General features: G+C 67.6%; 3 protein-coding genes across 3 annotated transcripts; 1 reads left to right on the top strand and 2 right to left on the bottom strand.

The window, feature by feature from the left end:
• Positions 1-5,528: 5,528 nt before the first annotated feature.
• Positions 5,529-13,473, bottom strand: LOC116800136 (metabotropic glutamate receptor 6-like). The gene is made up of 11 exons (XM_032713731.1): positions 13,064-13,473; positions 11,926-12,423; positions 10,734-10,950; positions 10,077-10,212; positions 9,526-9,680; positions 8,901-9,059; positions 8,467-8,664; positions 7,878-8,014; positions 6,859-7,402; positions 6,153-6,544; positions 5,529-5,721 (listed from the first exon to the last, which is right to left on the bottom strand). Exons 2-11 carry the CDS (start codon positions 12,415-12,417, stop codon positions 5,575-5,577), a joined length of 2,577 nt encoding a protein of 858 aa, XP_032569622.1. The 5' UTR covers positions 12,418-12,423; positions 13,064-13,473; the 3' UTR covers positions 5,529-5,574.
• Positions 13,474-13,992: 519 nt separating this feature from the next.
• ABT1 (activator of basal transcription 1) lies at positions 13,993-15,737 on the top strand. The gene is made up of 4 exons (XM_032713771.1): positions 13,993-14,094; positions 14,300-14,644; positions 14,815-14,993; positions 15,337-15,737. Exons 2-4 carry the CDS (start codon positions 14,305-14,307, stop codon positions 15,634-15,636), a joined length of 819 nt encoding a protein of 272 aa, XP_032569662.1. The 5' UTR covers positions 13,993-14,094; positions 14,300-14,304; the 3' UTR covers positions 15,637-15,737.
• Positions 15,691-25,525, bottom strand: MBD1 (methyl-CpG binding domain protein 1). Its single transcript, XM_032674384.1, has 16 exons — positions 25,437-25,525; positions 24,481-24,602; positions 23,797-23,911; positions 23,153-23,454; positions 22,786-22,871; positions 22,336-22,376; positions 21,764-21,913; positions 20,931-21,065; positions 20,535-20,582; positions 20,400-20,456; positions 20,257-20,322; positions 19,312-19,476; positions 18,081-18,344; positions 17,917-18,003; positions 17,750-17,839; positions 15,691-17,270 (listed from the first exon to the last, which is right to left on the bottom strand). The coding sequence occupies exons 1-16, from the start codon at positions 25,443-25,445 to the stop codon at positions 16,851-16,853; spliced, it is 2,157 nt and encodes a 718-aa protein (XP_032530275.1). The 5' UTR covers positions 25,446-25,525; the 3' UTR covers positions 15,691-16,850.
• Positions 25,526-25,820: the final 295 nt, after the last annotated feature.

Below are 25,820 nucleotides of genomic sequence, written 5' to 3'. Positions count from 1 at the left end.
CAACCCAGTGCCCCCAGCCTGCCACTCCCAAGATGGCGGCGACTAATGTCTCGTCTCCACGGCAACGGAGGGGCGGGACGTCCTCGCCACGTACGGCGATTGACCGTCACTTTGTGGGGCGGGGCCGCGATGCGACTTGTCCGGACGGTCATTGGTCGTTGAGGGAGGCGGCGGGCTGTGATTGGTCAGAGGGGGCAGGCCGCGGGCGCTGATTGGTCACCTTTGCCGGGTGGGCGGGCGAGGCGGGAGCGCGGGAAGGTGCGGCGGCGATGGCGGCGCGACTGGAGCGCGCGGGGGGGTGAGCGCGAGACCCCCCCCCCCACCCCCCCCATGGCGGGAACCCTTGAGGGGACCCCGCCGCCATCTTGGAACGGGGGCAACTGGGGGGCCTCGAGGGGTTACCGGGGCCTCCCGGGGATCCCTGAGGCGTCTGCGGGGCCCATTGGGGTCCCTGGGGGGTCCCTCCCCGTCCCCACGAGGGTCCCTGAGGTGTCATTGGGTCCTCACGGGACCTGAAGGGGTCCCGGCGGGGTCCCTGGGATGTCCCCCCTCGATCCCCATTGGGGTCCCTGAGGAGTCACCAGGTCCCACTGGGGTCCCTGGGATACTCCCCCTGATCCTCACGGGGGTCTTTAAGGGGTCCCTTGGTGTGTCCCCCCCATGCCCACGGGTGTCCCCTCGGGTGTCCCCAGGGTGCTGACGGCCCTCGAGGCCGCCCTGGCCTTGGAGGAGGAGGAGGGGGATGTCCCGGCCCCGGTCCTGGTGGAACATCAAGTGGTGAGACCCCCCCCGCCCCTCCATACCCCCCTCAGCACTCACATTCCCCCCTCGGCTGTTTTTGGCTTCCCTATTTGCCCCCCAAACCTCCCCTTGATGCCCCCCCCAAATTCTCACATACCCTTGATGCCCCCCCCCAAATTCTCACAGCCCCCCCCCTCCCCCCATTTAGGCCCAAATCTCCCTGTGATCCCCAAATTTATCCCCCAAATCCCTCCCTGGCCCCCTCCACATTTATTCTTCAAACCTTCCCTGACCCCCCCGTTTTCTGCCCCTCTCTCTGGCCCCCATATTTTCCTCAAACCCTCCCAATTATCCCTCCAAATCTCCCTTTCACCTTCTGTTTTTAACCTTCATTTCCCCATCCTTGACCCCCCGAAACTTCCCTCTGACCCACAAAAGTGCCCCCTGTGACCCCCTGACCCCCTAAACCTCCCCCTGACCCCCCAACCCCCCCCAGGACACCCGTCGGAAGCAGAAGCTGCTCCTGTCCCAGCTCCGGGTGCTGCGGCTGCTCCTGGGGGTCATCGAGAACCCGGGGCTGCCCCCGGCCCCCGCCGGCCTCCGTGAGACCCCCAAAAACCCTGACCCCCCCAAACTGAACCCAGGGTCTGTGTGAGTCCCCTGACCCCCCCAAACCGAGCCCAGGGCCTGTGTGAGCCCCGCAAACCTCCCTGACACCCCAAACTGAGCCCATGGCGTGTGTGAGCCTCCCAAATCCCCCGACCCTTCCCAAAGCTCTGGGTCCCCCCTGAGCCCCAAAGATCCCTGAGTCTCTCCCCTGGGTCCTCCTGATCTCTTCCGGGGGGGCTGAGAGAGCCAAAATGGGGGAGTCTGGGACGGGGTTTGGGGTTTCCTGGACACCCAGGTCCCATCTGGGGGTTCCCAGGTTCCCTTTGGGGGTGTTTGGGATTCCCATTTGGGGCTATTTGGGGTACTCCGCATTTCAGGGGGTGGTGTTTGGGGTCCCCCTCTTTTGGGGGGGTTGGGGGTCCTTGGGTTCCCTTTGGGGGTGTTTGGAGTCCCCATTCCGGGGGTCTGACAGGTGCCCCCCCAGGTGAGGCTGCAGCCCAGGCCCGGGGCCGGTGGCAGGAGCTGAAGTTGGGGTACGGGGGGGCCCTAGGGGCCCTGGAGGGGGCTGTGCCCCCCACCCTCACCCAGCTGGGGAAGGGGCAGAGGCTGCTGCAGCGGCTCAGGGCAGTCCTGGGGGCCCGGACCCAGCAGGTACGGGGGGTCTGGGGGGGTCCTATGGGTGGGGGGGGCCCTGGGGGTCCAGGCCAGGCAGGGACAGGGAGGGCTTGGGGGTCTGGGGGGGTCCTATGGGTAGGGGGGTGCTGGGAGTGGGAATATGGGGGCTGTGGGGTGGCTAAAGGGGGGCTGGGGGGCCAGTGTGGGTCAGGGGGGAGTCCCTTGGCTGTGTGTGGGTTAGAGAGGGTATGGGGGTGAGGGGGTCCTATGGGTCCTGAGGGGGTCCCGTGGGTGCAGGGAGGATCCCATGGCTGCTGAGGAGATTCCATAGGTGCTGTGGGGTGTGAGGGGGTCCTGTGGGTGCTAGGAGGATCCTGTGAGTGTGAGGGGGTCTCATGGGTGTGAGGGGGTCTCATGGGTGTGAGGGGGTCCCATGGGTGTGAAGGGGTCCCGTGGGTGCTGGGAGGATCCCCTGGGTGTGAGGGGATCCCGTGAGTGCTGGGAGGATCCCATGGGTGTGAGGGGGTCCTGTGGGTGCTGGGAGGATCCTGTGGGTGTGAGGGGGTCCCGTGGGTGCTGGGAGGATCCTGTGGGTGCTGGGAGGATCCCCTGGGTGTGAGGGGGTCCTGTGGGTGCTGGGAGGATCCCCTGGGTGTGAGGGGGTCCCATGGGTGTGAAGGGGTCCTGTGGGTGCTGGGAGGATCCCATGGGTGCTGTTCCCCCCCCAGCAAGAGGAGCTACAGGTGAAGATTCATGAGGCCACTGAGAGACGGGACGAGGTGAGATGGGGGGTCACCCCCCTCAGGGTCCCTCTCCCCCTGGGGGGTTCCTCCCACCCACCTTGGGGTGACCCTGCCCTGGGGGGGTCCTATTGGGGTTCTCCCCACATTTCGTTTCTTAGTTCCACCCCCATTTTGGGGTCCAGCCCTAATTTTGTGTTTCTGTCCCCCAAAAGTTTGGGGTTTCTGTCTCCACTCTGCTTTTGTGGTTTCAGTGTCCCCCCCCCCCCCCCAATTTGGGGTCCCCTCCATTCTGGGGTTTCAATCCCTCCATTTTATGGTTTCTCCCCACTTTGGGGCCCTCACCTTCCCCCAAGTCTTGGGTCTCAGCCCTCTTCAACATGGGATTCCCCTGGGTTTGGGAGGGGGGGATCCCGAATTACCCCCAATTTGGGGTCTCTGCCCCCAGTTTGGGGTCTCCCCACCCATTCTGGGTCTCCCCCCTCATTTTGGGGTCTCCCCCCTCATTTTGGGTCTCTCCCCCCCATTTTGGGGTCTCCCCCCCCATTTTGGGGTCTCCCTCCCCATTTTGGGTCTCTCCCACCCAATTTGGGGTCTCCCCCCCCATTTTGGGGTCTCCCCCCCCAATTTAGGGTCTCCCCCCCCATTTTGGGGTCCCCCCCCCGCAGTTGCTCCGCCGGGTTCAGGAGCGGCGGCGGGAGCGGCTCGGCCGGCAGGGGGCGCTGAGGAGCCACAGGGGGGCGGCCACCAGGTGAGGGGGCGGAGCCACGGAGAGGTGGGCGGGGCTTGGTGGAGGGGCGGGGCTTGGGTCAGGGGCGACTCGGGATTTTGGGGGTATCTTGGGGGGTCCTGAGAGAGACCAGCGGGGGGGGAGGGGGGCAGGTCCCTGGGTTGGGGGGTCCTGGAAGAGACCCGGGAGGTTTGGGGGTGTCTGGAGGGGTTCAGTGGGGACCCAGGTATGTCCAGGTGTGTGTGGGGGGGTTCTGGGGACTGGGGGGACCCAGGAATTTGGGGGGGGGACACCCCCACAAAGGTACCCCCACACCGGGGGGGTCCTGTGCCCCCCCACTGACCGGTGGCCGCAGGGCGGGGGCCTCGTGCCGCCTGTACCAGGCCCTGTCGGGGGTCCGGGTGCTGCTCCCCCCCTCAGGGACCCCCGAGCTGGAGCTGGAGCTGGAACTGGGACCCCCCCCGGGACCCTCCCCCTGCTCGCTGCCCCCCCTGCGCCTGAGCCACAGCCCCCGGGGGGGGGGTCCGAGTGCTGGTGAGGGGCTGGGGGGATTTTGGGAGGCTGGGGGAGATTTGGGGTCTTGGGGGGGGATTTGGAGGGTGGTTGGGGGCTGAGGGGGAACTTGGGGGGGGAGCCCAAGGGGCTGGAGGGGGAGGTTGGGGAGCACCTGGAGAGCTGGGGGGGGGAGAATTCGGGGTCTGGGGGTGGGAAGGGGCTCCTGGGGGGCACTTTTGGGGGGTGGAGGGATTGTGGGGGGCACTTGAGGGTCAGGGGCTGGGTTGGGGGGCTCAGGGGGTCAGTTTTGGGGTCTCACCATCCCCCCTTTCCCCCCAGGGTCCCCCCCTGCCGCTGCCACCCCCCCTGGGCCCGGGGCTGCTGGAGCTGCAGCGGCGCTGCTGGGACGGGTGGGGGCTGTGGGAGGAGGTGACACACCTGAGGGACAGGTGAGGGGACACCTGGGGACAGGGGAGGGGACACCTGGGGGATGGGGAGGGGAGGGGACACCTGAGAGACGAGTGAGGGGACACCTGGGGGATGGGGGAGGGGGAGCCGAGGGGAGGGGGGGACACACCTAAAGGACAGGTGAGGGGGGGTCTTGGGGGTGCTCTGGATTCTGGAGGGCCCCAGAGTTTGAGGGGGATCCCTGGTGTCCAGGGGGTGTTCCCTGGATTCTGGGGGGGTCCTGGTGTTCTGGGGGTCCTCAACCCCTGTTTCCCCCCCAGGTTTGCCCTGGACTGGCAGCCCGAGTTGGGGCTCCTGCGGGTCCTGGGGGGTCCCCGGGGGGCCGAGACCCTCTGGACGCTGGAGCTGGACCTGGGGTACCCCCAGAGCGGGGGGGTGCGGCTGCTGCCCCCCCCCGAGGGGGCCCCCCCCATCCCTGTGAGTCCTTTGGAGGGGTCCTGGGGGGATTTGGGGATCCCTGGGTGGGGGTTGGGGAGTCTATGGGGCAGGTTGTGGGGTCTGGGGGCAATTTGAGGTTCTGGGGGGGCACCTGTGGTCCCTTATGGGCAGTTTGGGGGAGGGAGGGGTCCCAGGGACATTGGGGGATCCCTGGGGGTGGTCTTGGGGTCTGTGGAGGGCACCGAGGGGGGTCCTGGGAGTGTTTTTATGGGTCTCAGTGGGTTTCGGGGGGTCCTGGGGTCACGGGGAGGGTCCCAGGGTTGGTCTTACGGGTTTGGGGGAGCTCTTGGGATGGTTCTCAGGGGCACACGGGGGGTCCCGGCATATGAACTGACTCCCCCCCTTTACCCCCCCACAGCCACCCCCAGACCCCCCCACCCTGACCCGGTGGCTGGAGCTGCTGGTGGGGCCCCCCCAGCCCCACCCTGAGGGACCCCAGAAGTCCATGCCCTGCTGAAAATGGGGACCCTCCCCCCAATAAACCCACTGCAACTCCCTCCACCCCAAAGAAACCCACTGTACCCCCACTAAACCCACTGTACCCCCTAATAAACCCCCCCACTAAACCCAGTGTACCCCCTAATAAACCCCCCCAATAAACCCCTGCCCCCCACTGCCGGCTCTGTGTCACCCCAAACAAAGGGGGTTCCTGGGGGGGTTGCAGGAGCGGCTTTATTGGGGTGGGGGTGGGGTGAGGGGGGTCTGGGGGTGCCGGGAGCCCCCCCAGGCGCAGGGTCCCTACGGGGGGGGGTCCCCGCGGCGCTTGGGCTGGTTGCGCTCGGGGTGCAGGAGGATCACGTAGACCTTGGGGGCATAAAGGAGCCCCAGGGGCACCGAGGCCGAGAGGCTCATGGACACCGTCAGCGTGGCCATCTGCACGTGGACCTGCACCCCGGAAACGGGACCCCAAAACTTGCTGAGCTGTGAGACCCCCAACCCAAACCCCATCACCCCCTGAACCCCCCAGACCTGACCACCCCCCACCCCAGGGCTCATGGGCACCGTCAGCGTGGTCATCTGCACATGGACCTGCACCCCAAAACCAGGGGAACCTCAAATCCTACTGACTCCTGAACCGCCTGTGTGCCCCCAGGGACCCCAAAACCACCCACGGACCCCCCAGATACCCCTTGGGGACCCCGAATGCCCTCCTCACCCTCTCAGCCAACTGAGCAGCCCCGAAGAAGATGAGTCCGAAGGCGAGCACAGATGATGTGTGTGTCCCCAGGGACCCCAAATACCCCCCCAGGGACCCCAAATACCCCCCCAGGGACCCCCAGAAAACCCCAGGGACCCCAAACGCCCTCTCAGCTCACCCTGTCAGCAGACTGGGCAGCCCCGAAGAAGATGGGCCCGAAGGCGAGCCACACCACGCAGGTGGTGTACATGGCGAAGCCGATGGGCTTGGCCTCGTTGAAGGTCTCGGGGACACCGCGGGCCTTGACAGCGTACACGGTGCAGGTGAGCATGAGCAGCAGCGCGTAGGCCAGGCAGGCCAGCGTGGCCCCCTCGGCCATGTCGCAGCGCAGGACCCCCCGCGCCGCCTCGGGGTCGGGAGTCCGGCCCATCTCGTAGTCAATGAGGGCGTGGGGCGGCCGCACCAGCAGCCACGTGGCCGCGGCCACCAGCTGGAGGCCACTGAGGGTGAAGGTGATCACCAGCTGGGACGTGGGGCTGATGAACCGTGGCGGCGTCACCGAGCGCTTACCTGGGGGGCACGCGGGGTCAGAGGGCACCTGGGACACCTGGGCACCCCCGGGACACGCCTGGTCAGTGTAGGTGGGACCCCACCCCACATCCCTCAGCCTCATCTCCAGGGTCCCTTCCCAGCCCCCCACGTGTCCCCTGGTGTCACCTGGGCATCCCCAGAACTCTCGGGCCCCCCCAACTCCCCTCTCGGTGACGACGTAGCCGTGGCTGGTCTGGGTGAGGAGCACAGGGGTGGGCACACCCTGCCCCACATCCCTCAGCTCCTGCCCCTCACCCGGCCCTCCCAGGGACCCGTGCCCCCCGTCCCCTCACCCTGCTCGAAGATGCGGTAGATGCGGTTGGTCTTGGTGAGCAGGGCGGCGTAGGTGAGGCTCATGCCGAGCCCCAGGAAGAGGCGGCGCAGGGCACAGACGCCCACGCCGGGCTCGGCCACCATGAGGAAGGTGATGGCGTAGACCAGGGCGATGCCGGCCAGCAGGACGTAGCTGAGCTCGCGGCCCGACGCCTTCACGATGGGCGTGTCGTGGTGGCGCACGAAGGTGGCCAGCACGAAGGCCGTGGCCATGAGCCCCAGCGTGGCCAGGGCCACCGGCACCGCGGCGCAGGGGTCGGCCCAGCGCAGGCGCAGCACCGGCGTGGGCCGGCAGGCCGTGCGGTCGGGGGTGGGCCGCAGGTGGGAGGCGCAGGGCAGGCAGGTCAGGGGGTCGGCGCGGTACTGGTACCCCCCGCAGAGCTCGCAGTGCCAGCAGCACGGAACCCCCTTCACCGGCTTCTTGCGCTCGCCGGGGCCGCAGGGCAGGCTGCACACCGAGGGCGGGGGGGACGTCGAGTTGGACCCCCACGCCATGGCCTCCTCCTGGGGGGACACAGCGTGAGGCCCCACAGACCCCCCCCAAACCCACCACGGACCCCCCCCCCCCACCAGGCTGCACACCGCGGAGGGGGGAGACATCGAGTGGGACCCCCCACCATGGTCTCCTCCCAGGGGAGAACAGGCTGAAAGACCCCCCATGGACACCCAAACATCCCATAGACACCCCCATGGACCATCCCCCAAACTCTCCCATGGACCCCCCCAAACCCCCCATAGACACCCCCCCCCCCGGGGGGTACAGGGGAACCCCCCAACCAGAGCCCCCAGTTGGCCACTGGGATCCCACCAGTTGACTGGGGGGGGGCACCCCTGGGGGAGTTGGGGGGATTCAGGGGGGTTTTAGGGGTTACCGGGGTGTGGGGGCTCAGGGGTGGGTTGGGAGGGACTCGGGGGGAAACTGGGGGATCAAGGGTTTTGGGGGGGTTCAGGGGTCCCACCCTGGGGGTCCCAGCCCCACCTGCAGGCGCAGCCCCTGCACCCACTGCCCCACGGCCCTGTAGGCACCGGTGCCGTTGCCCCCCTGGAACTGGAAGATGTCGTAACGTCCCGGGGCGTCCCCGTTCTCATTGAAGGACACCGGGGTGCCCGCGCTGCCTGCACACCAGTACGGACCAGTACGGATCAGTATGAACCGGTACAGACCTGTATAAACCACCAACCCCCAGTGCCACCCCGCAGGAAAGCTCAGTGCCACCCCAGCACCAACATACCCCCGCTACAGGGCAAACCAGTGCTCCCAGTATGGCCTCCAGTGCCTCCCAGTTCATCACATTAAGGCCCCCAATCCCTTCCAGTGCTCCACAGTCCCCACTCAGCACTTCCCAGTACATCCCAATAAGGGCCAGTAGGGTTTCCAGAGCCCCTCAGTATGTCCCAGTGTGGCCTTCAGTGTCCCCCAGTCTCCTCCAGTGTCCTCCAGTTTGTCCCAGTGTGGCACCCAGTGTGCCCTAGCTCCTTCCCAGTGCCCCCAGTACATCCCAGTGCCTCCCAGTTCTTCCCAGTATGGTCTCCAGCGCCCCCCCAACCGCTCCCAGTGCCCCCAGTACCGTTGAAGGCCACCCTGCGGATGTGGGCGAGCAGCTGGCGGCCGTCGGGGGGGTCCATGCTGGGGCAGAGCCCCCCCCCCGGGCAGGCCTCGCCCAGCAGCGAGTGCAGCCCGTGGGCCATGGCCAGGACGGCGTCGATGACAAACTGCACCTTCCCCTCCTGCTCGTAGGGCGAGTCCCGCCCGATCCGCTCCCGGCCTGGGGGCACGGGGGGGTCAGGGACCCACGGGGGGAATGGGGTGGAGGGGGGTTCAGGGACCCCTGGGGCTGCCACGGCTGGGGGGCAGCGGGGGTGGGACCGCGGGGAGGGGAGGGAGGCTCTGCCCCACACGGGGGGGGTTCAGGGACCCCCGGGGGTCCCGTGAGTTGGGGGGGACCGAGGGGTGACCCTGGGGGGTCTCTGCAGAATGGGGAGGGGGGTCGGGGGGTGGTACCTGTGCACTTGCGCACGGGGGTCCCGGCCCCGCCCGCGGGGTCCCCGTCACTCCCCCCGTGGGGGAGGCGACAGTTGAAATCGTCCTCCCAGAACTCGTGGAACCAGAGGTTGCGCCGGTTGTTCTCCAGGGACCGGGACGTGAAGTACTCGTCGAACCCTGGGGGGCACAGAGGGGGGCACCGGGGGGCCCAAGGGATCAGGGGGGTACCCGGGGCACAGGGGGGACCTAAAGGGTCGCAGGGGGTCCCAAGTGTCGTGAGGGACCCCGCAGGGTCACAGGGTGTCCCACAGCGTTATTGCCCCCCCTCAGTGTCCCGGGGGGCTCTGCAGCCCCTCAAGGTGTCCCATAACTCTGTGGGGCAGCAATGGAGGGGCAGGAAGGTGAGAGGACCCTCCCCAAACACCTCCCCCCCACCCACATGGGGCTGGATGACCTCCCCCCGTGGCCCCATAGGGTGCCCCTGGAGCCCCCTGTACCCGCCAGTGCCCCCAGACTCACCAGGCACTGAGGGTTGGGCAGGATGGTGATGGGACCCTCCCCCACAGTGTGCCCCTACAGCCCCACAGGGTGCCCCCATAGCCCCCAAAGCCCCCCCAGTGCCCCCCAAAGCCCCCAGACTGACCTGGCACTGAGGCCCGTTTGGGCAGGATGGTGATGGCCCCGTGAGCCGCCTCCTCCAGCCCCTGCACCGGGGCCATCTTGGCCCCCCAGCTGTCCGAGCCCACCCAGGAGAAGTGGCCTGACAGGTTGGCCAAGGTGGCCGCCTCCAGCACTCGCCTGTGGGGACAGCGTCACTGGGGGCACTGGGACCGACTGGGAGGGGCTGGGAGGGGACCTGGAGGGACTGGGGGAGTCTGGGAAACACTGGGATGGACTGGGTTGGACCAGGGGGCTACTGGGAGGGACTGGGAGGGGATCTGAATAGACTGGAAGGGACTGGAAAACACTGGGGGGCTAATGGGATGGACTGGGACAAGCTGGGAGGGGACTTGAATGGACTGGGGGGAACATGGAATCACTGAGAGGGGACCTGAAGGGACTGGGGGGCTACTGGGAGAGACCGAGGAGCACTGGGAAGGGAGTGGGAGGCTGCTGTGGGGGACTGGGACAGCGCGGGGCAGGACCAGCCCGTACTGGTCCATACTGGTCTGTCCTGGTCCGTCCTGGGCTCACCGGATGTCATCCTCGTTGGCGAACAGCACAACCCCCCGCGCCGTCGACGTCTCCATCAGGCGCCTGATGACCTTCGCGAACTCGCCCGGGCGCGGCTCCCGCGGGATCTTGATGGACTGGGCGATGCACAGGCCCCCTGCGCCGGGATGGACCAGTATGGACCGGTACAGACCAGTCCAGACCAGTATGGACCGGTACAGACCAGTATGGACCGGTACAGACCAGTACAGACCAGTATGGACCGGTATGGACTGGTATGGGCAGGTATGGACCAGTACAGACTAGTGTTGCCTCCCCAGACTCCAGTGACTCACTGGAGGTCACTGAGGGGGCAGCACCTCCCCCTCCTGCAGGACCTGCCCTCCCAGTACATCCCAGTATAACCCAGTGCCCTCCCAGTTTAGCCCAGTCACTTACCGGTCCCAGTGTCCCAGCAGTGTGAACCACAGGGCAGAATGGAGCTTGCCCTCCTAGTGCTCCCAGTACATCCCAACGTCCTCCCAGCGTTCCCACTACATCCCAACATCCGTCCCAGTACATCCCCGTGTCCTCCCAGTACATCCCAGTGTCCCCTCCCAGTACATCCCAGTGCCCCTTCCAGTGCTCCCAGTGCCCCTTCCAGTGCCCCAGTGCCCCTTCCAGTGCCCCAGTGCCCACCAGCCTCCCTGGAGCTGTGCACAAAGGCCTCCACGCCGCTCTCGCCGTAGTTGCCCTCGGATGCCAAGGTGCTGACGTAGCTCCAGCCCAGCGCCCTCACCACGGCCACCATGGCCTCGGCCTGGTACGAGTCCGGGGGCACCACCCGCGAGAAGAACTCGTAACGCCCGGGGTCTGACAGCTCCGGGGCCGTGGAGGCGTAGCTGATCTGGGGGATCTGGGGATGGGGGACATTGGGGACATCGGGGACATCAGGGACACTGGGGACACTCACAGGGGTCCAACAACTCAGGGGGACACATCGAGGTGTGACAGCTCTGGGGCTGTGGAGGCACAGCTGATCTGGGCACCTCGGGGACATTGGGGGGCTCGGAGGCATCGGGGGGCCACGGGGAGAGGGAGGTGAGGGGAATTGGGGGGCTCAGTGTGGGGTTGTTGAGGTGGGGGGGTCTGGGGACGAGGGGGACACTGAGGCCACTGGGGACGGGGGGGCTCAGGGGACTCGGTGCTGAGGGACACCCCCCCCATCCCTGTCCCCCTCCCCCCCGTCCCTAATCCCCCCTAATCCCCCAGGGCCATTTGCTGCCATCCCAGGGGATTGTGGGAACACCCGGAGGGGGGGGGAGAGAAGGTTCTGGAATGGCCCCGGGGGGATGGGGGGGGCAGGGAGGGGACCAGCTGTCCAGGCCCCCCCCCAAAGGGAAGGGCCATGATGGCAGTGTGGGGACACTGTGGGGACACTGCGGGGATGGTGCTGTCCTGTGGCTCCCTCCCCTGTCCCCTCAGTGTCCCCAAAGCCTCCCCACCCCAAATACCCCCCACGGCCCCCCAAATGACCCCAGCACCCCCCAACACCCCCCAACGCCCCCCTGCCGCAAACAGCTACAGCACGTTGGCAACCATGATGGACATGGAGCTGGCCAAGGCGCCAACGAGCCCCATGTCCCCAATGTCCCTTCGTGTCCCAAATGCTCCCCCATGTCCCCCCAACGTCCCTGAGGTCCCCAATGATCCTCCCAAAGCTCCCTGTGCCCCCCCTCACTGCAGACAGCTGCAGCGCATTGGCCACCATGATGGACACGGAGCTGGCCAAGGCGCCCATGACCCTCCCACGTCCCCAAAGCTCCCAGTGTCCCCCACATCCCACCAGTGCTTCCCCCGTCCCTCAAAGCCCCCCCGTGCCCGCCCTCACCGCAAAGAGCCGCAGCACGTTGGCCACCATGATGGAGACGGAGCTGGCCGAGGCGCCGATGACGCCCACCAGGCGCTCGGGTGGGGGCCGGTGCGGGACGGAGCCGTCGGGGCAGCGGCCGTCGCCGCCCTCGGGGGGCAGGAGGCTGCGCACGAAGCTCAGCGCCTGCTCCAGGGCGTAGGTGTCCCGGGAACACGTGTCCAGGATGCGGGCGCCCAGCGTCAGGTTGGGCAGCACGCGGGGGTCGCCGTTGACGCGGTCCAGCGCGTACAGCATGGCCTCCAGCCGGTGGATGCCCTTCTCCTTCTTCACCGGCCCGCACGGCACCCCCGCGGGGCCGCGGGCGTGCACCGGGAACAGCCCCCCCAGCGTCAGGTCCCCCTCCAGCCGGATGGCGTGGGGCTGCGTGGGGGCCGGGGGGCAGCGCCCGGGGGGCAGCAGGGACAGCAGGGCCACCGTGGGCATCACCAGGGTGGGCAGCGGCAGAGACATGGCGGGCTGGGGGGTGGAGGGGGGGGTCAGGGGGTACCCCACGGGGTGGGAGTTGGGGGGCACTAGGGGGTGGGTGGGCAGCACCCCGTGGGTGGGGAATGGCACCCTATGGGGGCTTAGGGGGCACTGTGGGGTGCAGAGGGTGCCCTGTGGGGCTGGGTTGGGGCCGAGGGACAGCGCCTGGGGGGCCACAGGAACAGGAGGGTCACCAGGAGGAGGCTTGGGGGGGGACAGAGGAGGGTTATGGGGGACCCTGGGAGGGTACCCGGGGGTTGAGGGGTGATGGGGGGCACCCTATGGGGTGTGGGGGGGTAATGGCACCCACTGGGGCAGGGGTCGCACCCTATTGGGGGCAGGGGTCACCCCATGGAGCAGGGGGCAGCACCCTATGGGGGGGTTGCCTATGAGGTGAGGAGGGAGGGAATGGCACTCATTAGGTTGGGGGGGCACCCCCTGAGGGCCTCTCTATGGGGTGTAGGGGGGGTAATGGCACCCGTTGGGGTAGGGGGGACCCCCGATGGGGCAGAGTGGCCCCCAGTGTGAGGGGCAGCTCCCCAAGGGGCTGGGGGGGGTCAGATCCTCCCTCAGACAGAGATCTGGCATCCCAGCCCCCACGGGGGGTCCCGGTACCCCCCTCCCCACTCACCTGGGCCGTGGGTGCTCCAGGTCCCTGCGGAGCCGCTGGTGAATGAGGGGTGGGGGCGGCCCCTGCCCCGGCCCCCCCGAATCCCCCTCAAAATCCCCCCTCCAGCTGCTGACGGGGAGGAGCAGCCCCCCCCCTCCCACTTTGGCTGAACTCCCACGGTCCCCTGAGCCCCCCAATTAAACCAGATGTTAATTATTGGGGGGGTGGAGGGGGATTTGGGGTGTCCCCCCCAAACCAAGGAGACCAGGGGGTCCCATTGATGGGCTGAGTCCCCTGAGGGGTGTGGAGGAGGTTGGGGGGGCCGTGGGGGCCCTTAATCCCCCCCAGTTGCTGGATTAGGGGGGGATGGCACAGGGGATAATCCACTGCTCGGCTGCAGCCGGGACCCCCCCGGCAGGGGGACACGGGGGGGACACAGGGGGGACACGGGGGACTTTGGGCGGGCTGAGGGGCCCTGAGGGGACCCAGACGGGGTTTAAGGGGGCGCTGGGGAGGTGAGTGGGATACTGGGGGGCTGTGGGGTACATTTGTATGGCTGAGGGGGCCATGGGGGCTACAGAGGGGTCTGGGGGGCACAGTGGAGGGGCTGAAGGGGGGCATTGAGGGCACTGAGTGGGACACTGGGGGGCTTTCGGGACGTTTTTGGGGGTCCTGAGGGGACACTGAAGGGTCAGTGCGTCCCGGGGAGTTCTGTGGGTGCCGAGGGGTCCCATTGGGTCCCAGGGGGCTCTTGGGGGGCCACCGGGGGGGTCTCGGTGGGTCTCGGGCCGGGCGGGGCCGTTCCCGCCAAAACGCCGCCTCAGCGCTTCCCGCGCCGGCCGTGCCACGCCCCCCGGCTGTAGACCACGCCCCCACCGGAACCACGCCCCAATCAGGACCACGTCCCCACCTGAAACCACGCCCCGGTAATAGCCACACCTCCCCATCACCAAGCCCCGCCCCGACCAGGCCCCGCCCCCGCCGCGCTTTCCGGCCTTTTCGCGACTCCCCCGCTCCCTTTACGGCCGCGCTGAAGTTTTACGACCGTCGAGGTGAGGGAACGGGAATCCTGGGGGGGGGTTGGGGGGTCCCGGGGGGTCTTTGGGGGGGAGTTTGGTGTCCCTGAAGAGGGTTTGGGGCTGCGGCGGACCCGGGGGGAGGGCAAGAAAGGAAGGGGCTCTGAGGGGGATTTTGGGGGCCCCTGGAGGTGTTCGGGGGGGTTCTCCCCCACCTTTAATCCCCTCCTGCCTGTCCCAGGGGCCATGGCCGGGGCAGAGCGGGACCGGCGAGGGGCGGCCGAGGAGGAGGAAGAAGAGGAGGAGGAAGAAGAAGAAGAGGAGGAAGAAGAAGAGGAGGAGGAAGAGCAGGAGGAGGAAGAAGAAAAGGAGGAGGAAGAGCAGCAGGAGGAGGAGGAAGAAGCACAGGAGGAGAGTCCCGAGGGCTCTCCCCCCGCGGCCGAGGCGCCCCCCGGGCCGCCCCCCAAGCCGGTGGTCCCGGGGGTCCTTTACTTGTCCTTCCTCCCCCCGGGGTTCGGGCCCCGCCAGGCGCGGGCGCTGCTGCGGCCGCACGGGGAGCTGGGGAGGGTCTTCCTGCAGCCCAAGGGTGAGTCCGGGGGGGTCCTGGGGGGACTCGGGTTGTCCCTGGGGAGGTCAAGGGGTCCCATCGACCCCCTGGAGGTACAGAAATGGGGGCGGGGGCCTCTCAGCCCCCCTGGGTTGGGGTCTCTCCCCCCCCCGTGTGCTCTGACCCCCCGCCGTCTTCCCCACCCGCAGGGGGGTCTGTTCGGCGGCGGCGGCAGCGCCCGGGAGGGCCCTCGGGGGGGTCCTTTGCCGAGGGTTGGGTGGAGTTTCGGGACAAACGAGCGGCCAAACGAGCGGCCAAACTCCTGCACGGGACCCCCATGAGCGCCCGGCCCCGCAGCCCCTTCCGCGAGCAGCGCTGGAGCCTCAAGGTGGGCAACGGGGGGGGCTGGAGGGGGCGGGGGGGGGCACCTCAAAACCACGGGGGGGGGCGAGGGAGGGGATTTGGGTCCCTCCCAGGGTGGGTGTATTTGGGGGGCCCTGCCTGGACACCCGGGTGAGCACGGGGGGGATGTTTGGGCACCCCAAAACCTTATGGGGGAGGTAGAGAGGATTTGAAGGGGGGGGTCCCCTGACTCCTCCTTTACCCCCCTAGTCCCTGCCGAGGCTCAGGGGTATTTAGGGATGTTTTGGGGGGTATCTGGGGGGTGGTTTTGGGGTATTTAAGGGTGGGTTTGGAGGTAGTTGGGGTGATTAATTGCCTGCCCCCCGCAGTACCTGCCCGGGTTCCGCTGGCCCCACCTGAGCGAGCGCCTGAGTTACGAGCGCCAGGTCCGGGCCCAGCGGCTCCGGGCCGAGGTGGCCCAGGCCAAGCGCGAGGGGGGGTTTTACAACCGCCGGGGCCCCCCCCGGGACCCCTCCGAGGACTCCAAGGGCTCCACAAACCCCCCCCGGCCCTGGGGCTTCACCCAGAGACCCACTGAGGAGGAGATTTGGGGGCGCAAAGCTCAGCCCCCCCCGGCCGCGCCCCCCCGGCGGCTGCTGCAGAAGGTGTTTGGGGGAGGGGGGGGCTGAGACCCCTCGGCCCCTCCCCCACATCCAGGCTCACCCCTCTACGACCCCCAAACCTCCGTTTGCTCTCCTTAAAACTTTTATTACTTTTAACAAAAATAATTCACCGCGGTCTCTTTAATTCTGCTGAGGGGGCGGGGACAAGGAGGGGGCGGGGTTATGGCTTCGGCGCGAATCCCTGAAAGCAGCGCGGGGGGCGGGGCCAAGGGGTACAGACCACGCCCCTCCTCAATAGAACAGGGCGTGGTCTACAGGGTCACAGCAGGCGGAAGACACGCGTAGGTGGGGCCTAAGCCGAGGGGTGGGGCTTAACTGAACCACACCCCCACCTTAATGGGGCCGCGCAACAGGCGGGGTCCACCTTAAACCTCTACGGGGCGGGGTCTTAAAGGGGCCGCGCCCCCAATTCCGGGGGGGCGGTTCCAGTGTCAAAAATAGAAACTCTGGGGGTGGGGGAGGGGCCCCAGTTTGGCACTGGGGGGAACTGGGGCAACAAAAGAACTTCTGGGGCCCCCCTAAACCTGATGTCCCCAAACTGGGGTGGTGGGGGGGAACCCCCAAAAAACGGGTGCTAGGGGCACCCCAAAATCCCTGGGAAACCAAACGAGGGGTGGTACCGAGGGGTGGTACCAAACTGGGCCCCCCTCCCAAACGTGGGGTGGTGCCACCCAAAAATGCCACTTCTGGGGTCCCTCAGCCTTGAGGGGTCACTGGGGGAGGGGCTGGAGGGAGGTCCCCAAAATGGGGGTGTCACCCCTTTGGAGTCCCCCTGACCCCCACAGGAGGGTCCTGGATCCCACAGAGGGGATGGGGGTTTAACCTTAGACCCCCCCGAGGACCCCCAATGCCCCTACCACACTCCCTCCAGGTCCATCCCCAAATGCACTCCCCATCCCAAAGGTGCAACACCCAAATCCTCCCCCCTGCCCCCACATCCCTCAACCTTTGCTCCCCCCACTTTCAGCTCCCTTGTTTTCTTCCCCCTTCAAATTTCACCCCTCCCCCATTCCCTTCACCCCAATTCCAATTCCTTCCTCTATCATTTCCACCTCCCCCAATTTCGGTTCCTTTCCCATGGGCCTCCCCCAACTCTGTGCCCACTTTGCCCCTCCCCCAGAGATCCACCTTCCCAATTTATTCCCCGGATTCCTCCCCCCACAACCCCCCCTCCCCCCAAATCCTCTCCCTCCCTTTGGTCCCCCCTCCCCAATCCCCCCTCAGTCCCCCCCCGTGGCCAGGCAGGGCCGGCAGCAGCGACCCCCCCTCACCAGGACGTGGCAGCGGGGCCCGGGGGGGCCCCCGGGGGGGCCGGGGCAGGGCCCGTAGGCCTCGAGGTCACAGAGCAGCTCCACGAGGTCGAGGACGGAGCGCAGGGGGGGTCTCCGGGCCAGCACCTCGTGCCCGGGGGGCACCGGCCGCCCCCGGGCCACCAGGACGCGGAAGGCGAGCCCGGGGTTGAGCAGCACGGCGGCCGCGGCCATGGGCGAGCGAGGACAGCGCTGCACCAGCCGCAGCCCCCGGCCCCCCCCCGGGCCGCCCCCCACCACCCCCCAGTGCGCGGGGAGGGGGATCTCCAGCAGCTCCTCCAGGAACGAGCCCGGCCAGGGCGGGGGTGGTGCCGGCGGCAGCGGCAGCGCCTGCGGGAGGAGGGGGAGTGGGGAGGGGGCTCTGAGGGAGGCTCGGGAACCATCCCAGACAACGGGATCCCCCAAGCTCGTGAGGAACACCCTGAGAGCACTGAGACTCCTTTGGGAGACCCCCAAGAGCCTCAGAATCTGCCCCCCCAGCCATAAGGACACCCCCTCTTTGAGACCCCTCCTAAAGCCCTGAGAATCCCCCCAAGAGTCCCCTCCCCAGTTCACCAAGACCCCAAAAAGCTCCCCCACTAAAGGTCCCAGACCCCCTTCCCCCACCCCCTCCAAGCCCTCAGAGTCCCCCTAAGACACCCCCACCCCACTCCCACGCACCCCCCACGACCCCATAAGAGCCTCAGGACCCCCTCAAGTTTCTTGAGACTCCTCCTAAATTCTGCAACCCCCCCAGTACAGGAACAGCCACGTGAGACCCCCCAACCCGTGGGACCCTCCCCCAGCCCAGCAGCCCCCCTCGTCCTCACCACTCGGCATCCTCCCTCCTCCTCCTCTTCCTCCTCCTCCTCACTCTCACTCAGCACCACCAGTGGGGCCGGGGGGGGCCGGGGAGGCACCTAGGGGTGGAATTGGGGTGAACCCAGGGGTTTGGGGGGTCAGGGAACCCCCCCAACCTCGGTGTGCTCCCCCTTACCGGCACCAGGGACGCGCTGGGCTGGGGCTGCTCCTGCTTCACGCGGGGGGTGGCGGCGATCAGGACCCCCAGATCCCCGGGGGGGGGCTGCAGGCGGGCAGGAGCGTTACTGGGGGTCCCGGGCACCTGGGGAAGGGGGGAGGGGTGCAGAGGGTCCCACTCACCGGCGGGGGGGCCACGCTGGGCTCCGGGGGGGCCCCTTTGAGCCGGGGGGCCGAGGCGATGAGGAGCCCCAGCTGGGGGTCTTGGGGGGCAGGGGGGGTCGGTGGGGGTCCCCACATCTCCAGGGGGGGTCCCAGGCGGCCGGGGGGTCTCACTTCGAGGCGCGGGAGGGGCCCCACCTCCTCCTTGATGGGACAGAGGCGCAGGGGGGGGCCTGGGAGGGGTCCAGGGCCCTGCTCAGGCCCCCCCAGAGGGTCCTCCTTGACCTATGGGGGAGGGGTACATCAGGGACTGGCCGCCCAGGTGTCCTGTAAGGACACAGCCCCCCCCAGAGGGACCCAGGTATCCAGGGGGGAGCCCCCACCCCATGGGGAAACTGAGGCACAGACAAGCCTTGGGGTGACGGGGAGTCCCAGGTGCTTGGGGATCCCCAAAATCCCCCCCAGACTCCCCTCCTGGACATCTGGGTCCCCCCCCGACGCCTGGGTCCCCCGAGGGGGGGGTCCGTGCAGACAAAGCAGCAGAGCAAGCACAGCAAGGCGGGGGGCAAACTGGGGGGGAGAGAGATGGGGTTGGAAAGACTTAGGGGATGAGGTTATCTGGGGGGGGTGAGGAGCGTTTTGGGGTCCCCCAGACAGAGGGGGGGTCCCGTTACCTGGCGGGGGGGGCGGGGCGGGCGGTGGCTCCGGGCGGCGGCGTGGAGGGGCCGGGGGGGCCAGCGCCGGCAGGGCCTGGATGGGGGGAGGGGGCGGCCTCTCCAGGGGGGCCCCCAGCGACCCCCCCACACCGGCAGCAGCCGCCTCTGCGCCAGGAGAGAGACCTCAGTGGGCGGGGGTGCACCCCGATTTGGGGAGCAACGTGGATTGGAAGGGGGCAGAGGAACAACCCCCTCAGGGAGACCCAGGTGGCCAAGGAACCCCCCTCTCCCCCCAACAAAGGGACCCGAGGTGAGCCCCCCCAAAGCCAAGCAATGCAGGAAGGACCCAGGCGTCCAGGAGAACCCCCAAAACAGGATCCAGGCATCCAGGCACCACCTGGGTACCAACCAACCCCCCTCTTTCCCCTCCAACTAGTCCATACTGGTCTGAACTGGTCCCACCCAGCACTGGAGGGGTTGGGGCAGCCCCAGCCTTGCTCGTGCCTCAGTTTTCCCAGACAAAGGTGGTGGGTTGGTGGGGAGGGGGCAGAGGGGCTGCTGGGAGGCACTGGGATGAAGCAGGGGCGGGCACCCACCATAGCACAGCGCAGGCACTGCCTCCAGCGGCACTTCTGGCGCTTGAGGTTCTGCCCCCCGAACTTGGGCTTGTCCTGGCAGAAGTCGCAGCGGCCGCAGTCGGCCGGGCGCCGACAGGCCGCACACACCCCACAGCGCCGGCTGGCCCTGCTCCTCACCCCCCGCTGGGGAGAGAGAGGGGTCACCCGGGACCCCCGGAACCCCCCAGGGCCCCGCCGGGGCTGTCAGTGTGGGAGCGGCTGTTAGGAGTGTTACGGTAGTGGGGGGGGTGCAGTATTAGGGGCATTACGGCAGCCAAGCACCAGCAGCAGGTGGGGCTGAAGGCACAGAGAGAGGAAGGAGCAGCTATTAGGGGCACTGGGCTCTCTGGGCCCCAGTAGACAGGGCATTACGGTATCTGCACCCCACTATTACAATCTCTTGGATCCCAACATTATGTCTGGAACGCTTATCAAGAACATTATGGTAACTGAACACCCTATTAACGGTGTCGTGGTACCTAGCCCCACTATTAGGGGTATTATGGTACCCCAATCACACCATCAGCCATGGACCAGATTCTAAGGTGGGACCTGGTCCCAGCATCAGCGGTATTACAGTAGCTGCACCCCACTGCTTGGGGGGTTTGAATGCACTGCACCCCAATATTCACCCTAGGAACAGCTCATAGAATCATTACGGTACCTGCACCCCATTACTCAAGGGCTTGAACCCCAACATTAGCGCTGGCACAGCTATCAGGAGCATTACGGCACCTGCACCCCCCCCCCCGTATTACATCATCTGAATTCCAACATTGTCCCAATTTCTGCACGCCCCACTATTAAGAACATTACGGCTCCCTGCCCCTAATAGCTGCACCGGGGAGGGGCCAGGGCTCGAAGGGGCGGGGCCAAGGGGCTGTGGGCGTGACCAAGGGGGCGTGGCCAGGGGCTGTCACTCACCCGGGGCCCGGGGGGCTTTGGGGGTCGGCCGGGCTTCTTCTTCTCCTTGCCCTTGGTCAGCGGCTTCTGGGGGGAGAGGGGGGTCAGTGGGGGCCCAGGGGTGTCTGGGGGGGCCCAGGGGTGTCTGGGGGGGCCCCACTCACCTTGTGCCTGGTGCTGGGGTTGTCGCTGGGCTCCTGCTTCATGGAGGGCTTCCACTTCTGGGGGGGGAGATAGGGGTGAGGGGGAGACACGCAGGGGTCCCGGCCCTGCCCCCCCACCGGGGGTCCCACACTCACCTCCGTCAGGGCCTGGGGCATCTGGGTCTTCTTGGCTGCCCTCGATTTCTGGAGGGACACAGGGAGAGGGGGTTGGGGGGGACTAAGGGGGGGGGGGGCAGGGGGACACCCCAGGGTGGAGAGGGAGGGGAAGGTTGGGGGGTCCCAAGGGGGCGCAGTGGGGGTCCCACCTTGGGGGAAGCAGCGCCACTGGCACTCGAGCGGGAGGTCTGGGGGTATCGGGGTGACCCCAGGGGGGTGGGTGACTCTGGGAGTCCCAGGGGGTCCCAGAATGGGGGTCCCACCCTGGGGCGGAGGCAGCGGTGCCTCAGGCAGCACCACTGGCGCTGTAGGGGGAGGTAGGGGGGTGACCCCAAGAGGGTGGGTGACTCTGGGGGTCCCGGGGGGGTCTCCCACCTTGGGGCGGAGGCAGCGCCGCCTCAGGCAGCGCCACTGGCGCTTGAGGCCGGGCTGGAGCCGCCGCAGGCAGATGCAGCAGCTGCCGCAGTCCTCGGTGCTGAGACAGCCGGGACAGGAGCCACAGCCCAGGCCCTGGGACACGGAAACACGGGAGAGCACGGTGAGCACGGGAGAACATGGGAGAACATGGGAAAACAGGGGTTAACATGGGAAAACAGGGGTTAACACAGGAGAATGTGGGTGAACACGGGTGAACGTGCAGCCACAGACACGGTACGGGCGGGCAAAGCTCAGGCAGCTGAGACACAGGAACATGGGAGAGCACTGTGAACACGGGATAACACAGGATAACATGGGATAATGTGGGACAACGTGGCTCCCGTATGGTCTCAGACAAGGTATGGCACCAGAGAGCTGACAGAGGGGACAGACAGCCTGGCACCAACACAGATGTGTGACAGTGTTGGGGGGGTGTGACAGTGTCAGGGGGTGTGACAGTGCTGGGGAAAGGGAGGTGTGTGACAGTGCCAAGGGAGGGTGTAACAGTGCTGAGGGGGGGGTGACAGTGCCAGGGGTGTGTGACAGTGCTGAGGGGGGTGACAGTGACAGGGGGTGTGTGACAGTGCTGAGGGGGGTGACAGTGACAGGGGGTGTGTGACAGTGCTGGGGGAGGGTGTGACAGTGCAGGGGGGGCTGGGTGGGGGTGTGTGACAGTGTCAGGGGAGGGTGTGACAGTGCTGAGGGGGGTGACAGTGCCGGGTTGGGGGAGTGACAGTGCCGGGGGGGGTGGCAGTGCTGGGGGGGGGTGGCAGTGCCAGAGGTGCCGGTACCTTCTTGACGATGCGCAGGCAGCGGCGCAGGAGGCACTTGTGGGGCCAGGCGGGGCCGGGGGGCCCCCCGGGGGGGCTGCGGGTGCAGGCGCTGCAGATGCCACAGTCCTCGGGGATGCGACAGGCCTGGCACGAGCCACAGCCCACCCGCTGTGGGGGGAATCAGGGGGGGCACAACACAATACGCCAAGGGATCAGGGGAGGCACAACGCAATCCCCCAGACCCCTGTGATGGATGGACTGGGGGGGCACAACAGCCCCCCGAACCTCAAAGGGACCAGGGGGACACCCCCAAACCCCCTGAGAGAATGGGGGTGAAAAACAAACCCCCCCCCCCAAACTCTCCGAGGGATCCAAGGAGGAACAACAGCTCCCAAATCCTTAGGGAGCCACAGGGTCACAACAGCCTCCCCAAACTCAAGGGACCAGGGGCAACCCCCAAAAATCCCTGAGGGATCCAGGGGGACACCCAGGCACCCAGGGGACACAACATCCCTCCAACCCCCCCCGAGGGATTGTGGGCACCCGGGGGTTCAGAGGAGCCTGGGGGAGCCCAGGGGGGTCAGGAGTACCTTGTAGAACCGCTGCTCTCGGTTGAAGTCTCGTCTCTGGGCTGGGGGAGAGGGGAGGTCAGGGTCACATCAACTTACCTGGGACCCCCCCTGGGGCACCCTGACTCCCCTCAGGGTTCCTTCAAGCCCCCCGGTTTCCCCCCCCCAACTCCATCCCAGAAGAGCCCAAAACAGGGAAAAAAGCTCTGAGGAAAATGAGAGGGATGAGGAGGAAGGCACGGGAAAGGCTCTGCTGAGGATGATGATGAGGAAGCCTCTGAGACTGGGAATGAGACCAGGAGGAACGTGCTCAGGCACAGGAAGGGCATGATGAGGAGAAAGAGGAACGTTCTCGGGGGCAGGAGGAGGATGAGGACGGTGGGATGAAGGCTCTGGGGGGCAGGAGGAGGATGAGGAGGAAGGCTCCAAGAGGCAGCAGGAGGATGAGGAGGGCACCAAGGCCGAACTCACCGCGGCAGTCGGGGCAGAGCCAGCGGCAGCGGCGCTGGGGGGGCAGGGACACCCCCGGGAAGAGGCTCTGGCAGCCGGCACAGAGACTGGGGGGAGGGGGAGGGTGTTGGTAGGGGCTGGGGAAACCCCAACACCCCCCCCAGGGACCTCCCTCCAACCCCAAACCTCCCCAGGGACCCCCCTGGACCCCAACCTGCCCCCCAGAGACCCCTCCCAGCCCCCAAATGTCGCAGGGACCCCCTCCCCACCCCCCTCCCTCCCTGGGCTCTGGGGGAACACCCACCCAACCCCCTCCTCTGGGACCCCCTCCCTGTCCCCCAACCCTCCCAAAAGGGGGATCCAGGCCCCCCCCCCCTCCCCCACTCACACCACAGCCCCGTCCTGGGGGGGCTCCGGGGGGATCCGTTTGCGGGTCCTGCGCACAACGGGGGGCTCCGGTGGGGGCGGGGCCTCGGTGGGTGGGGGCGGGGCCACAGTAATCAGGGGCGTGGGCTCGGTGGGAGGAGGAGGCGTGGCCACTGCAGGGGGGGCCAGGGGCGGGGCCTGGACCAGCAGGGGCGGGGCCTCCTCGGCCTCAGCCCCGCCCCCCTCTTCCTCCTCCTCCCGGGGGGTCTCAGGGGGATTCAGGGGGCGCCCCACGGGAAGGCGCCATTTGGGGCCTTTCCTGGTCTGTGGGTGAGAAAATGGAGGGTGAAACACCCTGGGAACCCCTCATCCCCCCCATATTGTGACTCCCCTCTGCCCCCCCTGATCTGGGGCCCCCTCATTTCCCTCATTCCGAGGACCCCTTTTGCTCTCCTCCTTTTCTTCCCCCCCTCCAATTTCTTCCCGCCCCCTAACCCCTAATCCAAACTCTTTAATCCCCCCATCATTTTTGGGACCACCCCGCCCCAGTTTTGGGGTGACCCACCCCCTTCCCCACTGCTCCAGTGGAGCTTTAGATTTCCCTCCCTGGGGTTTTTGGGGTCCCCTGGCCTTTGAACGCCTTCCCCACGGTTTTGGGGTCCGTACCCGGGGGGTCCCAGCCCGCTCCAGCCCCGATTTGAAGTCGAAGTTGCTCAGGTCGTGGCCGGGGCCCAGGTACCGCCTCAGCTCGATCTTACTGCGGAACTTCTGCCCTGTGGGGCTGCCGGGGGGGCCCGTCAGGGGGGGCCCAAACCCCCCCAACCCGGGGGGAGACCCCAAAACCCAGGGAGGGGGTCAGTGACCCGGGGAAACACTGGGAGGGAGGAGCAGGAACAGGGAGGGGGAGGATGAAATCAGTGGAGGGGCCCAACACAGCTCAGGGGACCCCAAAGTTCCCCCTGTGACCCCTAAGCCCCACAGTGGTTTGGGGTGGGGTTGGAAGAATTTGGCTGGGGGGTGGGTGGAGAGATTTGGGGTTGCAGGGCTGGGGGAGGGGCTGGAAGTGAGGGGGCACTGAAATGGCCCCGGGGGGCTCCTGGGGGGGCCTGAAACCACCCCTGGGAGGGGCAGAGACACCAGGGGGGTGGGGGGGCCTGGGGGGAGCCCCGACGCTGCAGGGTGTGGGGACAAGGACCGGTGAGGGGCTGAGACAATCTGGGGGGTCCCTGGGCCCTCTGGGGGGGGGTGGTTGGGAGGGGGGTTGGGGAGCAGGTGGAAATGGGGGGGGAAGTGTTCAGGGGGGTGGGGGAGGGGCCGAGGGGGGGTGCCAGGGGGTTGGGGGAGGGGCACCTCCTGTAGTAGGTGTCGCTGCGGCCGCTCGTGGCCCCCGATTTCCGAAAGGCTTCGCGGCGCTGCCACCCCGGGCCCAGCGCGGGGCAGTCGGCCCAGCCCTCGGCCATCCTGGGGGGGGGCTGCTGCCCCGGGGGCTGTCAGCACCGGAACGGGCTGCCAGAACACCCCCAAATCCCCCCCGGGATCCCAAAACACCCCAAACCTCCCAGAGACCCCAAAACATGCCCCCGCCCACAGCGCCCCCCCCCCCCCCCCCCGGGTCCCCGAGGCCAAGCCCCCAAACACAGCCAGGCCACGCTCTCGCGTCTCCTCCCCACGTGACCCCCTCAAACCCCTCCCTCCATACCGAAACCCCCTCCCCCCCGCCCTGCCCCTCCCCCACACAAACAACCCCGAGCAGCCCCTCCCCCTCAGAAACAACCCCCAAAACTCTCCCTCCCCGCAGCTCGCGCGCCCCTGGACACCCCCTCCGCCTCAAAAGCACCCCCTATCCCGCCCCTCCCGCTCCAAACCAGCTCCCAAACTCCCTCTCCCCATCACGTCCCCAAAAAACACCCGCCAACCCGCCCCCCCAAAATACTTCCCCACAACCCCCCTTCCCTTCACAGCCCCCCCGCCACGCCCCCTCCCACCCGAACTCCCCCTCCCCGCCCCTCCCCCTTAAAAACACCTCAAAACCTCCCTGTCCGTCTCACGCCCCCTCTCCCCCCAAAATCACCCCCTAAACCGCCCCTCCCCTCAGAAAACTCTCACAAATCGCTCCCCCCGCCCCGCTCACGGCCTCGTCTTCCCCTTCCCGTTCCCCCCCAACGTAAACCCCCCCTTCTCAGCCCCCTGTGCCCCCCCCCTCACACTCACCTACGCCCCCACACACCTCGGTTCCCCCCTCCCCGATCCCATCGCCTCACACCCCCCTCTCTCCCCGCACCCTTCCCCGCACACTCCCCTCTCACCGTTCCCATCCCCCCCCGCTGTCGCAGCTGTTCCGGTTCTTCCTCCTCCGCCTCCTCCTCCTCGCGGCCGCGTGGGGGCGGGGCCTGGCGCCGGAAGCGGAAGCGCCGCGAGGGAAAAGGCTGGGGGGTGAAATCAGCTGGTCACGTGAGGCCGCGGCGGCCAATGGAAAAGGGGAGGAGAAACTGGAGGGGCGGGGCGAGGCACCCCCGCAGACTGGCGTGGGCACGTGACCCATGGCACACGTGACCCCGTGGGGGCATGTGACCAAACGGCCAGGGTCGCGTGTGGGGCGGGGCTATGCAAATGAAGCGATCACATGAAACGAGAAACCCAGCCCCGCCCCTCGAAAAAGCCGCGCGCGGGTCACGTGATGTGGGAAAGGG

Source organism: Chiroxiphia lanceolata, chromosome 31 (assembly GCF_009829145.1).
Source record: "Chiroxiphia lanceolata isolate bChiLan1 chromosome 31, bChiLan1.pri, whole genome shotgun sequence".
NCBI lineage: Eukaryota > Metazoa > Chordata > Aves > Passeriformes > Pipridae > Chiroxiphia > Chiroxiphia lanceolata.
The sequence above is the reverse complement of the archived record's forward strand: the minus strand, read 5'-3'. Positions and strand labels throughout refer to the sequence as shown.

Excerpts from the sequence above, each read along its gene's own strand:
- LOC116800136 (XM_032713731.1), bottom strand. The coding sequence starts at position 12,417 with ATGTCTCTGCCGCTGCCCACCCTGGTGATGCCCACGGTGGCCCTGCTG. Across the intron at positions 10,213-10,733 it reads GCACAGCTCCAGGGAGGCTG|GGGGCCTGTGCATCGCCCAG; the intron begins GTGGGCACTGGG and ends ATCCCGGCGCAG. Across the intron at positions 7,403-7,877 it reads TGCAGGGGCTGCGCCTGCAG|GAGGAGGCCATGGCGTGGGG; the intron begins GTGGGGCTGGGA and ends GTGTCCCCCCAG.
- ABT1 (XM_032713771.1), top strand. The coding sequence starts at position 14,305 with ATGGCCGGGGCAGAGCGGGACCGGCGAGGGGCGGCCGAGGAGGAGGAA. Across the intron at positions 14,645-14,814 it reads GGTCTTCCTGCAGCCCAAGG|GGGGGTCTGTTCGGCGGCGG; the intron begins GTGAGTCCGGGG and ends CCCCACCCGCAG. Across the intron at positions 14,994-15,336 it reads AGCAGCGCTGGAGCCTCAAG|TACCTGCCCGGGTTCCGCTG; the intron begins GTGGGCAACGGG and ends TGCCCCCCGCAG.
- MBD1 (XM_032674384.1), bottom strand. Across the intron at positions 23,455-23,796 it reads AGCGGGCTGGGACCCCCCGG|ACCAGGAAAGGCCCCAAATG; the intron begins GTACGGACCCCA and ends TCTCACCCACAG. Across the intron at positions 21,066-21,763 it reads GCCTGCGCATCGTCAAGAAG|GGCCTGGGCTGTGGCTCCTG; the intron begins GTACCGGCACCT and ends TCCGTGTCCCAG.